Source organism: Lagenorhynchus albirostris, chromosome 10, assembly GCF_949774975.1.
Source record: "Lagenorhynchus albirostris chromosome 10, mLagAlb1.1, whole genome shotgun sequence".
NCBI classification, from domain to species: Eukaryota; Metazoa; Chordata; class Mammalia; order Artiodactyla; family Delphinidae; genus Lagenorhynchus; species Lagenorhynchus albirostris.
The window spans coordinates 88,090,545-88,108,030 of NC_083104.1; the positions used below are offsets into that span (position 1 = coordinate 88,090,545).

A 17,486-nucleotide genomic window follows, 5' to 3' on the forward strand; every position below is an offset into this window, starting at 1 on the left:
TTAAAAAAAAGGAAGTGAACATCTTTGAGGGGTCATTATTCTGCCTATTATGGGGACTTTTGGTGAGGTTTTTTTTTTTTAATTTCAGGATTAATTCCAATTGATATTTAACTCTTTTCTTTTCCAGAGGCTTTTCAAGTATAGACAATATGGTCAAATACTAAATAAATAAGAAAAAAAAAAAAGAAAGAAAATCCGAGGAACTGTCTTGATTAAAGAGGACTAAAGAGATTAAATATAAGATTCTGAATTGAGTCCCATATCAGAAAAATGACAGCTATGAAGGACACTGTTGGGATTCTTGACAAAATTGGAATCTGAACTGTAGATTAGGGAAAGTACAGTACCAGCGCTAAATTTCCTGAATATGATAACAATATTGTGATTATATATAAGATCCTTGTTTTGGGGAAACACACACTAAATATTAAGGGGTAAAGGGGCATGATGTCTGTCTGTAATCTACTCTGAAATTGTTCAGGGGAAAAATCTATGTCTAAGTCTCTGTCTGTTGCTTGAAAGAAAGCAAATTCAGCAAAATGTTAAAAACACTGATAAATCTTGGTAAAGGGTATACTGGAGATATAATCTTACAACTTTTCTGTAAAGTTTAAAATCATTTTTAGGAAATAAATTTCTAGGGCCTATAAATAAAAAAAAAATCACTGCTATGACAGAAAACAACTTTGGAAACCAACACTTTTTTGGTCGAAATGTTCTAAAATTATTTTGAATTTCTGGCATAAATACTTATTTTACTGTTTACTATGTATAAAATAGATAACTAATGAGAACCTATTGTATAGCTCAGGGAACTCTACTCAGTTTCTGTGGTGACCTAAATGGGAAGGAAATGCAAAAAAGAGGGGGTATATGTATATGTATAGCTGATTCACTCTGCTGTACAGTAGAAACTAATACAACATTGTAAAGCAACTATAGTCCAATAAAAATTAATTATTAAAAAAAAAAAGGGCATGGAGCAAAGAGTCAAAGAATGGAGTCTAAGTCTCCAGCGTTTCACTTAGTAGTTACTTAGCGAGTTTACTTAACTTCTCTGAGCCTCAGCTAACTCATCTGTAAAGTAAAAAATAATACCAGATACCTGAAAATATTGTTGGAAGAATAACACAGGATAAAGTACACGAAAGGCACAGACTATACGATTCTGGCATGTGTTACATTCAAACAATGGAAGTTTCTTTTCCCTGCCCTTTGAATCTTATATATCACTTCTATAAAGGTGCTTTATTATGAGTAGCAAAAATAAAGAATCAGGACATTCATCATAGATTATATGATCTCAGAACGTAATTAGTAGAGTACAGTTTTATCCATTTGAATGCTTATCTGGTTATATTTGATTTGTTAGTCCTTAATTATGAAATAAACATGATTCTAAGAGGCAGGAGTTAGAAAAGAGTGTCACATTAAATTACCAAATATATTCTGTTGACCTAAATACACATTTAACATTAGCTCTAATACTTGGAACTACACTTATAAATCCCTTGGAAGGTTATAAATATGGAGTTATTAATGAACCATAGTTATCACAGTAAAAAATAAGGTCAAGAAATAAGATAGATCATAAGGTTCTTTATCTTTAGAAGTTACTCAAAAGTCTACTCAGTTCTAAACTTGTTATTAAGGTAATAAAAAGTGAGTTCAAATTGAATATTACAACTTTAATAAATCAAGTTCATATAAAAGGCGTAAAAGAGTTATGTAGATCCTTCTAACTTTTCTGAAACTTATATAAATCAAAGCATGTAATCATCACTGAAAAAGTCAGACTAAAATATAATAAAGATGACTTTGCAAAGGATAGAATTTATATTCCTTTATTTAATATAAATTCACCCAGTCCTTCTCAACCCTAATACCCACCACCATTCAGCATCTGAGAGACAAACTTATACCCACATATCTTCCCACTGTTTTGGTGATTATAAATTCATAAAAGAAGCAGGATAAAAATAAATGCCAAAATGAAAGCATGAAATTAAAATATCATAAGAAACAAGTTAAGTGCATTTTTTTTCTACAGAAGTTAAAAAAAAAGATTTTCTATAAGGTCACGATGAAGTACAAATTCAGACTGCTATCACTGAACTCAAGGCTCTCAAATCATATCTGACTCTTCATTGTCCTAAAGTTGGGTTATTTTAGAAAACTTGAAATACTAGGATTCCCAAGACAAATCCATGGTTCCAAAGTATAGCCATCCCTGATTTTTTCTTACAATGGCTTGTATTTAACAGAAGAGTCATAAGAAAAGGGTTTCAGGTATCAACAAAAATCTGTGCTTTTCCTATTTTTACCATCCTGAACATAACATGGCTCCATCCTGGAGTTACAGTCTACACGTGTCTAGTCCTGTGGGTCTGACTACATGAAAGCTGATTTATGTGATAATGGAATTCAGTTTGTTAATGTCACATCAGGACTTAATAAAAAGTTAGGCAGTTCTCTGTGGCAGGCAGGTAGGCAAGAGGTCAGAGGGCAGAAAATTAGGGGGAGCGGTGAGCATACACTGAGAGAAGGTTGGGATTTTCTGAAGAATGATTTAGGCTGAGAGGAATCAGGAGCAAGCTTTTCAAAAACAAAACAAAATGAAACAAAAAAGAAAAACAGAAAATCCACCTGTGGCAGTAAAAATAAATAGTGGTCTCACTAGTGCTACCTCTTTCCTAGTTTTGGGAGTGAGAAGCCTAAAATGGGTCTCATGGGCTAAAATCAAAGTGCTGGCAGTGCTGTGTTCCTTCTGGAGTGTCTAAGGGAGAATCTGTTCCTGACCTTTTCCAGTTTCCAGAGGACATGTGCATTTTTTAGCTCATGGTCCTGTCCCTGAACTTCAAAGCATATTATTCCGATCTCTGCTTCTGGCCTTACATCTCCCCCCCTCTAACTTTAACATTCCTGCCTTCCTCTTACAAGAACCCTTGTGATTACACTGATCCCACCCAGATAATCCACAATAATTTCTCCATTTCAAATGCTTTAACTTATTCACATCTTCAAAGTCCTTTTTATTCTGTAAGGTAACATAGTCACAGGTTTGGGGATTAGGGTCTGGACATCTTTGGGGGCCAATTATTCTCTCTACCACAGCTGGTCTCATTGCCGCCATTTTGAGCCATAAAATCAACTAATTTAATTATTATGTTTAACATTCCTAGTTCACATTCAAGAAGAAGTCATTCAATTTATTGATTACACAAACAAAAAGTCATTGGATTCACAGTAAAGTAAAAGGTGAAAGAATAGGGAAATGCCAAAAACATATTTAGGCCAATGATCTAGAAAAATAAAGCACCTAAAATTTCTAAACATGGTTTGAAAGGTGGCCTTAAAACCAAATGATAGAGAATCAAAGGTTATTAAGAGTTTCAAGGGGCCTTAGAGATCATTCAATTCAATTCTCCATTTGTTAAACGAATACCATCTGTATAAAAACTCACATGAAGTAGGTAGGCTGTTCCCAACCACCTCTCTGGATTATAATCTAGCTCATACTTCCTAATGTTACTACAGTCATCATAAAAGACTCTGTTAAGTGATCTGCTGAAATCTATTAAAAACAAAACTATGGTCAGGCTAAACACTCTACCAAAAGAGGAAATTAAAAGAGAAATGATATGTCCAGAAAAAAGAAACTTAAAAGACCCACTGGAGGGCTTCCCTGGTGGCACAGTGGTTAAGAATCCAACTGCCAATGCAGGGGACATGCGTTCGAGCCCTGGTCCGGGAAGATCCCACGTGCCACGGAGCAACTAAGCCTATGAGTCACAACTACTGAGCCTGAACTCTACAGCCCGCAAGCCACAGCTACTGAGCCTGCGCTCTACAGCCCGCGAGCCACAGCTACTGAGCCTGCGCACCTAGAGCCTGTGCTCCGGAACAAGAGAAGCCACCACAATTAGAAACCCATGCACCCCAACGAAGAGCAGCCCCCACTCACCGCAACTAGAGAAAGCCCACACGCAGCAACGAAGACCCAATGCAGCCAAAAACAAATAAAAATAAAATAAATTAAAAAAAAAGACTCACTGGAAGAATCGAGTACAATTGTGTAAGAATACCAAAATATTCCTTTTGAAAAGAGAAGTCAAAACAAAAATAATCTTGAGAAAAGGGGCTTCCCTCGACATATGTTTGGAAATCAATTTAGAATAAAGTATAATGGACAATCTAGAGTTTAAAACTCTTGAAAATATTTTTACCTCTCCCCCAAGGAAAAACTTTAATTTGAAAATCAGAGACTGTGTAAATAATGTAATTATACTATCAAGTAAGGCAAAAATATCAGAATTCCTTTCATTAAGGCAACTTGATAGTCTCTAAAATACTGAGTTGTTAAACTTTAGATCATACTCAGAAACAACAAGCTTTTAAAAACATTTAGAGAAAGTAACAAAGCTCTTTCTATCTGCTTTATTTCTCTGTTTTGCTTTTTTAAAGAACTTACAGGCAGCTAAATTTGGGAGAGCCATTATATGTCGTTGTTCTTAAACCTGCATATGATTTAAGAACCTTTTTTTTTTTGCAGTACGTGGGCCTCTCACTGTTGTGGCCTCTCCCATTGTGGAGCACAGGCTCCGGACACGCAGGCTCAGCGGCCATGGCTCACGGGCCCAGCCGCTCCGCAGCATGTGGGATCTTCCTGGACCGGGGCACGAAACCGTGTCCCCTGCATCGGCAGGCGGACTCTCAACCACTGCACCATCAGGGAAGCCCAAGAACATTTCTTATTCAACATCTATTCCAAGTGGTCACCTGGCCTTGGTTTGAATACCTCCAGCAAAAATTCACTCCCTCACAGGGAAATCTACTGGGGACAATTCCAGCAAAGCTGCCTGGATCAATCTGAAGGATGGCCCTCCAGGTGCCTCAGAAACATGCACCCACACTCCTCAGAGCTGAGGCAGGAAGCATCTCCTGTGGCCTCGTCATCCCTCGGGGAAATGTTCTCAAAACTGCAGGTAAGTGAGTTATGATTCTTTTGTGCTAATATAAATCTGAAGACATTATCTTAGCTCCAAGATGTAAGACAAGCAAGCAGGTGGATTTAATACCACAATTTAACATTTTAAACCAATATGAAAATTCCAAAGCTACTCTCATCACCTAAAAATTATTTTTTCAAGTCATAGGCCTCTTAAAATAAAGATTTCATTACAACTTCATTATTTTTCATCAAAATTTTCTAAAAACAAAGTCTGGAATTGATAGCTAAGAATCAAATGACTTTTTAAACTTAAGTTACCTTTTCTTGGCAGACTAAGAACCTCAGCCATAATTTTAAAATACTAATAGAATTACTTAAGATTAATGAAGACTACTCAAGGAAGACTCAATGAAATAGAAAATGTAAACATGCAAATTTGACCTTTCATCTAAAAGTCTAAGGTCACTCCCAATTAGCTTAAGTGATTCCACTATTAAATCTTATAAATTAATAAGCTTGCAAAAGCTAAGAAAAAAATTTTAGTCTATCCCGATCATGAAAATACATTGCCTAAGTTATTTTCATTATCATTTAAGAGGGTTATACTTTTTTTTTCAGCAGGCAATAAAGGATTGGCAAAAAATCTGCCCCTCCCACCTATGCAAATGCAAAACTCAACTGTATGGTGCTTTTATCCATTTGATGATTTAAAGGATTAAAAAATACACAAAATTTAGTTCACTTATCAGAGCTCTACTATAAAGCATGAAAAGCACTGGGATTTACTTACATTAATACTAGGATTCATGTAAACGTAGTTATGGGAAAGGGAAAAGTATACTGAAATTATTCATGTCATTTATCGGAGAAGAACATTTGGGGGGGGGGTTGATTTTAGTGGAAATAAAATATACCTAAGAAAACAATATATTTTCACTAAGAGGAGCTCTAAAGACAGAATAAAAAGTGTTGTTTGAAAGTAACTGATATTGTGGTCTTCTTCCAATAAGGGGTTAGAGCCCATCTTCATTGTTGATTTTTTAGGCAAGGAAATGGGAAACAAATTAGGTAAGAAAGAATGGATATCTATTTTGTAGCAGTGTTTTAGTGACATCCAGTTGGTAAGCAGTTTCATAAAGTACTTACCTTAGGGTAGAGAGTTGTTAATTTTTGATAAATTTAGGAAAACCAGGGAGATTCAATGCACATGATATATCCTCTCTTTGATGGCAGGTCATCAAAGAGTTTCATCATTAATACTTAATTCCTTTTATTTAAGATTCTGAATTTTATAAAGATGAAACTCTTCCAGGCTAGTTTTTACCTAGAGCATAATTACAGAAATTTAGAGAAGTGTGTGGATTGAGTTGTTATCTCCCGCCATAAAAGATATGTTGAAGTCCTAACCCCCATAATCTCAAAATGCAGCCTTATTTGGAAAGAGGGTCACTGCAGATGTAATGAGTTGAGATGAGGAATAGGGCGGGTCCCTAATCTAATATGGCTGGGGTCCTTACAAGAAATAGCCATGTGAAGACAGACACACACAGGGATACCATGTGACAATGAAGGCAGCTACAAGCAAAGGAAAAAGATTAGCAGCAAACCACCCCAAGCTTGGAAGAGGCAAGGAAGGATTTTCCTACATGGTCCAGAGGAAGCCTGCCTCTGGACTTCAGTATTCAGAACAGTTGGACAATAAATTTCTGTTGTTTTAAAATGAAATGAGCTATCAAACCACAGAAAGACATAGAGAAACCTTAAATGCACATTACTAAGTGAAATAAGCCAATCTGAAAAGGATACAACACTCTAGGATTCCAACTATCTGACATTCTGGAAAAGGCAAAATCATGAATACAGTAAAAATAATCAGTGGTTCCCAGGTGTTGGGGGGTAGGGGAGGGATGAACAGGTAGAGCACAGAGAATTTTTAGAGAAGGGAAACTATTCTGTACGATACTATAATGGTAGATACATGTTTTTACACATTTCCACAAATGCAAAGAATGTAGACTGAAATGTAAACTACTGACTTTGGGTGATAATGATGTCCCAATGCAGGTTCATCGACGTAACCAACGTACCACATTCTGGTGTGGGATGTTGATATCAGGGGAAGTTGTATGTGTGTGTGGCAGAGTATATGGGAACTCCATGTACTTTCTACTCAATTTTGCTATGAACCTAAAACTGCTCTAAAATATAAAGTCTAAAAAAAAAAATGGTTCTGCTATGCCAGGATTGGGTGACAGAAGCTAAAAAAAATGTAAGGAAGATGCTAAGGGGCTATGTTTAAAGATAAAAGAGCAAAATAAAAAGCATCTGAAAGCTGATCTTATGCAATGAGTTCTGCTTCTGGCTAAGGCAAACCAGCTTGTATCAGACCAATGATCTTGCCAAGAACAATTAGAAAAGGTGAATAAAATTTATAATATGGACTGTTTGAACATCAAAAAGCTACCAACGCAGTGAGAACCTGAGGAACTAAGATCCTGGAGAGAAGCTCAACATTTGGATCTACTTTTCCCTTCTGGGTATTTATTAATTTGTAAGCAGTGACTGGGAGACTGAGCAGCCAGGTTAAAGCTAAGAGGCCGAGAAACTATGCAGAGCCTGAAGCATTCTCATGATCCTGCAGAGACAAAAATCAGAGTGGAAGACCTTCCGTAAAAAAAGGCCCTGCTCGGGCTTCCCTGGTGGCGCAGTGGTTGAGAGTCCGCCTGCCGATGCAGCGGACACGGGTTCGTGCCCCTGTCTGGGAGGATCTCACATGCCGCGGAGCGGCTGGGCCCGTGAGCCATGGCTGCTGGGCCTGCGCGACCGGAGCCTGTGCTCCGCAATGGGAGAGGCCACAACAGTGAGAGGCCCACGTACCGGAAAAAAAAAAAAAAAAAAGGCCCTGCTAACCAGCACAGGATTTCAGCTGAGATCCTGAAGAGCTCCGCTAGGGTGGTATGTCAGCTCAGGCTTTTTACCAGCTCACCAGAGATGATTATGTGCATCTCTTCCCAATTTTATGTGCTGTTCAGTGATATCACAGTGGTGATTTGAAACTGGCAAGAGTGGAAGTATTTACACTATGGAAATCAGCAAAAGCTATAAATCAGAACCCTTCCTGCTGAATGTCAGGTGTTAAAAACCAACACACCCCTGCCTGCCTTCAAAAAGTAAGGGCAAGCCAGAAATAACTCAATCCTCAGAAAGGCTGAAAAATAGTTTGAAAAATCAATCTCAGATCAATTCAAATAATCAGTCCTTATCTTGGAGTCTAGCAGAAGCAAAATTAAATACTCCAAGAGGAAGATACATTACAGTCTAGACCCTATAATTGTTTTTTTTTTAAATAAACAATGGTAGTCATATAATAAAAATGATCAGGTATACGGAAAGAGAAGACAAATGATCAAAATCAAGAAAAAAACGACAATACAAACAAACCAACATTAGATCCAGATATTGGAGAATTCAGTATGGGCTTTAAGGTAACCGATTAAATATGTTCAAAAAATATAGAGGAAAGTATGGGGAACTTCACTAGAACACTGGAATCTATAAAAAAAAAGAATCAAATTGTAATTCTAGAAGTAAAAAAATTAAAATGAGAAATTCCATTTATGGGTTTGATGGCAGATTAAAAACAGATGAATAAAGGATTAGTAAACTAGAATAGCACTTCATAAATTTTAATGTACAGACAAATCATGTGGAGACGAAGAATGACTGAGAAGGTCTGGGATGGGGTGGGGCCTGAGAGCCTGCATTTCCAGCAGCCCCATGGGTGGACAGCAGTGCTGCTTCTCTAGGGACCACACATGCTACTGTTGCTGTTCACCTTGCTGTTCACTACTGTGAATAGCAAGAAACTAGAAAAGAGGTGAGGAGAGAACATCCAGAAACAGAAAGAGAACAAAGAAGGAAAAATATAGAAAAGGATAAATTAGACATTGGATATCATAACATGTATAACTGAAATTCTAGAAGAGAAGAGAAAGAGAGAATGGAGCAAAAGAAATACCTGGAGAGAGAATGGCTGACATTTTCCAAAGCTGATGAAAGAGGTCAGGGCAGAGTAAAGAAGCTCCAGGAATTCCAAGGAGGAAAAATACAAAGAAAAGTACTCAGCAGGGGGCTAAGGTAGAGAAGGCATCATATCATAAAGATCTGTTGATGTGATTTTTGTCTAACGGAATAAACTCCAGCGAAATACAGGGAAGAGCCACAACGTTTTTGAGAAACTGCTTTCATGAACAAGGAAAAATGACTCAGAGGGCAGAACCAAGAAACCAAAGGGTAGAGCAAATATCAAATTAACAGTCCCAGGGATTACACAGAGTATGTACCCTAATGAGGGGAGAAGGGATGAGGGAGTTTCTGGGGCCATCTTACAATTCCACTTAATACATTAGGTAATTCTAGGTATATTTAAGGGAAAATAATAGAAATACTATACAAACTCTTCCAGCAAAATGTAGAGGAAGGAATACTTCCCAACTCATTTTATGAGGCCAACATTACTCTGAAACCAAAATTAAGAAGACATTACCAGAAAACTACAGATCAAAATTTTCTGTGAACAAAGATGTAAAAATTCTTCGCAAAATTTGAGCAAACTGACTGAAATAATATATCAAAAATAATACGTCATGACCAAGAGAAGTTTATCCCAGGAATGCAAGGTTGATTTAAATATTCAAAAGCCATTCAGTAGAATTCACAATATTAACAGACTTAACACCACAAACCATATGATTATTTCAATAGATGAAAAGAAAGTGATAAAAGTTTAATTCTATTCATGATTAAAGCGTGCATGCGCACACACATAATTTACCTAATTTACACACACACACACACACACACACACACACACACACACACACACACACACACACACACACACACACACACGGTAAATTAGGACTTAGAAAGGGACTTCCCTAATCCCCAAACTACAGTTAACTTTTATACTGAATGGTGAAATTCTGTAAACTTCACTCTTGAGTTAGGAAAGAAGAGAAAACTACCCAATTTTATTCAGTAGTGTACTGGAAGTTCCAGGCAATACAATAAGAAATAAAAGTTACGAGGATTGAAAAGGAAGAAGTAAAACTGCAACTATCCTCAGATAATACAACTGTATACGCAGAAAAACTGGAAGAAAAAAAAATCCTACAGAAAAACTATTAGAATAAATAAATTCAGCAAAGTTGATGGGTGAAAGGTAAATATGTTAAAATCAATTCTATTTCTAAATAGTAGTAACAATTAAAAATGATTAATAATATCAAGGGAATACACACATATGGATAAAAATAATAAATGATATGCAAGGCTTGTATACAGAAAACTATCATTATTGAGAGAAATTAAAGAAGATTAAAATAACTAAGAGTTATATTTTATTCAAAGATGAAAAACCTGATATTATTACAATGTCAATTTCCCCCCAAATGACCTATAGAATCAATACAATATCAATTAAAATTCCAGCAGGATTTTTTGGTGGAAGTTGACAAATTTAGAAAGTCAAAGGATCAAGAATAGTCAGGACAATTTTCAAGGAAAAAACATTTGGAATACTTACACTGCCAATATCAAGACTTATTACAAAGCTACAGTAATTAACTTTGTGATTTTGGGGAGAAATTAACAGACCAAAGGAACAGAATAGTGTTCCAGAACAGACCCACGTGTAGAGACAGCTGATTTATGATAAAGGTGACCAGGCAGAGCAGTGGGTAAAGGATGAGGTATTCCATAAGTGGTGATGACTCAAATGGATATCCTTATATTTTTAAAAAAGTCTTGACCTCTGTACCTCATAATCTAAACAAAAATAAATTCCAGCTGGATTAAAGATCTAAAAGTAAAAGGCAAAATCATAAAATCTAAGAGTACCTTTTGCGGGGAGGGTATCTTCATGACAATGTGGGGAAGGTAATCTTAAACAGGACCCAAAAAACCACTAAAACAAGAAGAAAAATATTGATAAATTCTACATAAAATTAAGAATGCTCTTCAAAAGGCACCATTAAAAGAGTGCAAAGACTGGTTATAGAATGGAAGGTACTCAGAATACCATGACCAACAATGGACTTCTATTCAGAAAACACAAATAATTCCTATAAATCAGAGGAAGGAACGGGGGAGGAAACAAACAAGACAGGTAAGCCAAGAGATAAAGAGGCAAAGGTGTGAACAGGCACTTCATGAAAAAGTGTATCCAAATCTCCAATAAACATATAAAAGGTATTCAGTATCAATAGTTGACAGGGAGATATAAAAACCACAATTAGATTACATTACAGGATTTCCCTGGTGGTGCAGTGGTTAAGAATCCGCCTGCCTATGCAGGGGACACGGGTTCAATCCCTGGTCTGAGAAGATCCCACATGCCGCGGAGCAACTAAGCCTGTGCACCACAACTACTGAGCCCTTGTGCCACAACTACTGAAGCCCACGTGCCTAGAGCCCATGCTCCGCAACAAGAGAAACCACCGCAATGAGAAGCACACGCACCACAACGAAGAGTAGGTCCCGCTCGCCCCAACTAGAGAAAGCCCATGTGTGGCAACAAAGACCCAACATAGCCCCCCCCACACAAAAAAAGATTACATTACATTCCCATCAGAATGGTTACTAATAAAAACACACTACCAACTGCTGGCAAGAATACAGAGTCACTAGCATTTTTAGATATACTGCCGCTGGAACTCTAAATTCAACTAGTTGGGAAGACTATTGGGCAGCATCTAGTAGAGCAGAGTAATTGTATTTCCTATGATCCAGCAATTACACTCCTAGCTAAACACCCAGCAGAAATGTTTACATACACAAGTCAAATAAAAGATACAAGCAGGAAAGCTGACAGCTGTATTAGTTGCAATACTAACAATGGAATGTTGAAAAGACCCAATTCTTCTTTCACATTAGGATGGGCAAATTGTGATTTGCATAATGGAATACTATATAGCAAAGAAAATGAATGAGATACAGCTACTGGCAAAAACAGACTACTCTCACCAACACAATGTTAAACTTAAAAACCCAACATTCAAACACTGATGAATTCTTTCATTTATATGAAGTTTAAAAACAGGTCAAACTAATACGTCAGAATGAGGGATAGTGGTTTCTGTTGGGAAATAGGAGAGGATAGTAAAGAGAAAGGCATGATGGGGACCTCTGGGGTACTGCTAATGTCCTATTTCTTGATCAGACTGAGGGTTACATGGAAGTATTCACTTTATGAAAACATACAGCTGTACACTTTTCTGCAGGTATTTTGAAGTTTAAAAACTTTTTATTAAAGAAGTTTAAAAAAGAATGAATTAGACTATAAGGACAATAGAACAGTAGTTGTTAAGGAGCTGGGGATGGAGAGAGTAGACAACTACAAAAAAAGTAAAAGGGAGTTTGGCAGGGGGGCCTGATGGAACCATTCTGTATCTTGATTGTGGGACCAGTTACACTAGTGAATGCTTTCATCAAAATTCAAAGAACTATATGCTGGAAAGAGGTAATTTTGCTGAATGCAAATTATACGTCAATAGAAATTGTAATTTAGATATAAAAAGTAATTAGTTCATTTGATTTCTTTTTATGTTTACGAAAAATTAATGGTAGCACACAATTTGTTTTGGTAATCAGAAACAAAGCAGAACATTTTCAGTGAAAAAAATTCTACTTACTCTTAAGGCTTACTAACATTTTTTCATCTTGGACCAATGAGTCTAGAAACTAAATGTTTGTTTGAGGTCATTAATTGCTGGTGCATTCTGGGAAACAGTTTGCCTTTACTGGCTCTCAAACTTTTTCACATTTATTTTAGGTCATCTTATTCTAATATATCTATGAACATGTAAGGAGGAAATTAAATTGAGGTTCACTGTGAAAGCAACACACATCCGAAATAGACAGACAGCATCATATCTATCCCATGGAAAAGTAGGAAAACCAGGGGACCCTCAGAAAGTAACAAATTATGAAAAGCATCTCTTAAGAAGCAGGGAAGCCTCCTTTGCTCACAAATATTTAAGTTTTGCCTTATTGTGAAAGACCCAAGGCTTTATCCTATAAACAGTTAGTACTAGATATTAGTTTAAAAAATTTTCCCCGTGTCATCTGAACCTCACTCTTCAAGAGAAAAAAAAAAGGTAGTATTATAGTTGCCTAAGGTCATTTAATGTACCAAGGTCTCCCTGCCCCTGACCCCAACTGGGAACAAACATTCCGTATTTCGTAACTTAAGGGTTGGTTATACCATGAGCTAGTTGTGTTAAGGCAGGCAACACAGCTGCATTTTTATAGCTGTTGGCTAAATATAATACCTTACAAGAAAAGTATCTTACCACTTGCGCTGGAACTTGCTCCATTTTTGCAGCGGGAGTTCCTGGTCTTGGGTAAAACTGGTTAATAAAGAGACTTGGAAATTTGTACTCTTCAACAAGTTTCACTGTTTCTTGAAAATCTTGGTCTGTTTCTCCAGGAAAACCACAGATAATGTCTGTAGCAATAGTTATTCCAGGAACTCTAGAAAATAATAAAACAAAAATGTACAAAGTTGACTACAGTCCATAATTATTCTATTTCCTTGACATTTTAAATACCACTATTCCTTTAAAATTAAATTTTTAGGAAAGAGACATTTGCAAACAGTTTTAAAATGCCCTAAATATTAAAAGTTTATGGAAAACACGGCCCCCTATCATCCTCAGGAAATACCCATTTTAAAAAATTTCAGATGTTTCTTCATCCTTCTATATTTTAATATTGATGCTTATTCTATTTCTAGACTTATTGACTATTAGGCAATATTTGCAGACTTCAATGAGGATTCAGCTCTTTCAACTACTCTATCCCTCCCCTTCCAACATAATCACTGCTCAATTTTTAGTTAAATTAATAGTGTTAATAGTATTTCCATTGGTATAAATGCTGAGATATTGTTCACTTTCACAGCCAACTGGTATACTATCAATAAGTTTTCTTTTGCCATATTTAATTTTTCCTAGAGTTAATAATTGCCTTTTTAAAAAAAAATTGCTTAATATTCTATGTACCTATGTAAATGTTTTCCAGAAGATCCATCAGTTCTATCAAAAACCAATACTACTTTCTAAACTCTCAGTGTACTATATAATTTACCAGTTCCATTTTTCTCTCTGGAAATGCCACTCCTAACTTTCTTCAAGTATGTGCTGCTTTCATAATGAACCAGCTATCATCCTTGAATGTGGTTCCTTGGTTGTCTTTCCAACCCCCCCCCCTTTTTTTTCTGGATCCTATGTCTTCCTAATTCTTGACTATTCTATTCTCCTTAATTCTGCTGGAGCATTCTTTCAGAAGCTTCATCAAAAAGAGTGGCAGGGAAATTTTGTTGTTATTGTTTTAGCATCTCTGAACATGTCTTAATCCACACACAACTGACTGATAGTGTGGGGTGCATAGCCCTCCAAAATGAAAAGTATTACCCATCAGAATTTTGTATTGTTCCCTTTTTTTTTTTTTAAGTTGGCAAGGTTGAGATGAGATGTCCAGATCCACTCTGATGCAAACTTCTTTACAAGTGCCCCACTATCTTTCTGAAAGCTTTTAGGCTACTAATGTTTTTCAATGTTTTTAAATTTCATGATAGTAGGTCTTGGATTAAGTGCTGAAATATTTGTACAGGGTACAATCTGGAGACTCATGGTCTATAGGTCTAATTTTATGCTATTTTTAAAATCATTTTTCTCTCTCTGCAACTCCTCTCCTCGGAATGTTGAAACTACAGGATTGACCCTCTAAGCTGCTCCACTATTGTTTTCCATCTTGTGCTTTTGTTACACTTTCTGAAAGATTTACTTATTTATCTTCCAATGCTTCTACTGAAAAAATTAATTGTTTATCATATTTTAAATTTCTAAGAGCTCTTTCTCATTTTCCAGTTTTCCTTTTCACAGCTTACTGTTTTTAGAGATGCAACATCTTTTCTTAACTCTTTGAGGATACCAATTACAGTTTAGCCACAATCTTTCCTTTGCTCACTATAACTGTATCTATTTCCTCTGGGTTCTTGGATTTGGTCCCTTTCACTCATGACTAAGACCTGCCGTAATAAATAGTGACTCTTGCTGCCCTTTAATACTTAAGAATAAAGCACTAAAAGCTTTTCATCAGAGTGACTGGGTAACAAGCTCCATTTGTTTTTCAACAGGTCCCTATGTTAGCATCTTGGAAGTCATTCCTCTTTGGCCATTGAGTTTCTCCACAAGTATGCTACAATATTCTGTGTGAAAGAATGGCAACTTTATTTAAAAAAATATTTCTTTCTTGATTTCTGCTTAGTCTTACCCAGCTATTAACTTGACTGAACTTTAATTAGTAAGGGAAGTTCCAAGGTCTGGAACTTTTCTATCTGATGCTAAATAGAAAATGAGACAATATACATACAGAAAAATCCAACAGTATATTTGGAAAAAAATTATTTGAAAAAATTTTATCATTTTATAAAATTTTTTTTCTCTTTTAAGGATAATTATCAAAATTATTGTTGAAAACCATAAAAAATATACTTTTACAGTAAATGGTAAATAAAAAGACTATTTTCTAAACTAAAGCATGTGAAATAGAATTATGTTAATAACTTCAATTAGCAATTTTTTACAGTTGACTTACAACTATTTCTGAACAAAAGAAATCCACACCTAAAAATAAAAGTAATGGATCACAGCAGAAGTGACAGAGAAGAGACCATCTCCCCTAAGAAATTAGGGGGAAAAAAAAAAAAATCTGAGAAATTGCCTGTGAAACACTGCAGCGACAAAGACAATAGGTTATTGTTCCAGGCTATGAATTGGAATGAACTTGGCACTAGATTATGGGGTATTCCCAAAGGAAAGTACCTTACTGATCCTCCCCCCCGCCTCACCCCACATCCTTCTTGATCCAATGTAGTTGAGTTCAGTATTATGTAACACCTGCTTACTTTGGCCTTAAAGTCCATAGCGAAAAAGAAAAGACAAACTTTTACAGTAGTCATCATAAATGTTAAGGAAGGGGATGTTCAATGTATAAATATATTTGATAATCTACACAAAAAGGTGACCAATAACAGAGGTGGGGATAGGACACTATGAATTCGTGAAAGACCTAAGTTAGTATTTAAAAGTAAAAGCAGTTTAAGTTTCAAAGTATATAAGAATATAAACTGATTACCCAAAAAATGTTTTCAAAGTAGAGACCACACTTTAATATTGAAGCTCATCTATACATTGATTTTGTATATGCAAATCATGCTACTTAAGGTTCTTCAAAATAATTGGGCTCCTTAGGTGAACCAAATAAAACATCTCATATTTATACTGCTAATTTGCTTATTAGTAAATATTCTCTTCAGTTCATAAGAAAAATCAAAAATGTTTGAAGTGGACCAAATTCTAAACTAATTGCATGCATATGATTTAAGTGGCTATAAGGAAATTTTAAGGGGTGTAAAATAGAATATTAATCCAAATATTTAATATGCTAATTGTGAGTAAATGCTGTTTTTTGAGACGGTATGAATTTTCAAATTACTAAATTTTTTTTTTTTTTTTTTTTTGCGGTACGTGGGCCTCTCACGCCTCTCTCGTTGTGGAGCACAGGCTCCAGACGCGCAGGCTCAGAGGCCATGGCTCACGGACCTAGCCGCTCCGCGGCATGTGGGATCCTCCCGGACCGGAGCACGAACCCATAAAATTTTAAAAAATGATCATTTCCACAAATTTATTGAAGCTGTGAGTCTAATAAATATAATTACTAGGTATTATGTCTTTTTAAGATTTAAAAGACCTTCTATATTTACATTTTCATAGTAGTATTAATTCTGCAGGAATGATGAAAATGAAAATGTCCAATTAGCTTAAATATGAGAAGTCTTGACCCATTTTTTTCTGACTTATACTTGCTATTTACTTGAAAAAAGAGTTCATTAAATAACTTGGGAATGGAATTAATGAGAAAGTTTCCAATTATGCATATGAATTGAGGTGTATGATTAGTTATGAAAATCAATCAGGGACATGCAAGTAGAGTACTACCTATTTGCTGGCACTAGGCCAGCATTTAAGAAAGCCCCAAATATCTTAAAATACTTAATTATTCACCTTGACTAAAAATACATACATACATACACGCCATACTGTATTTGAAATACTACAAAAAATGTTGTACTTTAATACACCTCAAGACTTTCACTTGCAATTTGGTGTTTCACTGGCAAAAATATAAAAAGGATGATTCTATTTCATTCTTTAGATCAATAAATTATGAGCTTCAAATTCCACATGTGAAAAAAGTGAGACTAAAACACACACTATCTGCCTCAAAAGAAAGCGGTAAAAATGATCAGAAAAAGGATCAGACCTATTAAAATTATTAGGCATAAACAAAACACATAATTAAAAGAAACATTTTTTAGTCCTATAGAGACTAATTCCAGGACAATTACTCCACAATTTCATGGAAGCTAAACTGGAAGTAGAAAGGGAATAAAAAGTATCTTGAATGG

At 35.7% G+C, this 17,486-nt stretch overlaps 1 protein-coding gene across 2 annotated transcripts in view; it reads right to left on the reverse strand.

Moving 5' to 3' along the window:
* Positions 1-17,486, reverse strand: part of CDKAL1 (CDK5 regulatory subunit associated protein 1 like 1) — a 649,098-nt gene that overhangs the window by 162,170 nt on the left and 469,442 nt on the right. For both annotated transcript variants that reach the window (XM_060164267.1, XM_060164266.1), the window contains one exon: positions 13,306-13,486. In XM_060164267.1, the coding sequence (XP_060020250.1) occupies positions 13,306-13,486 (181 nt within the window). The remainder of the gene's footprint in view (positions 1-13,305; positions 13,487-17,486) is intronic.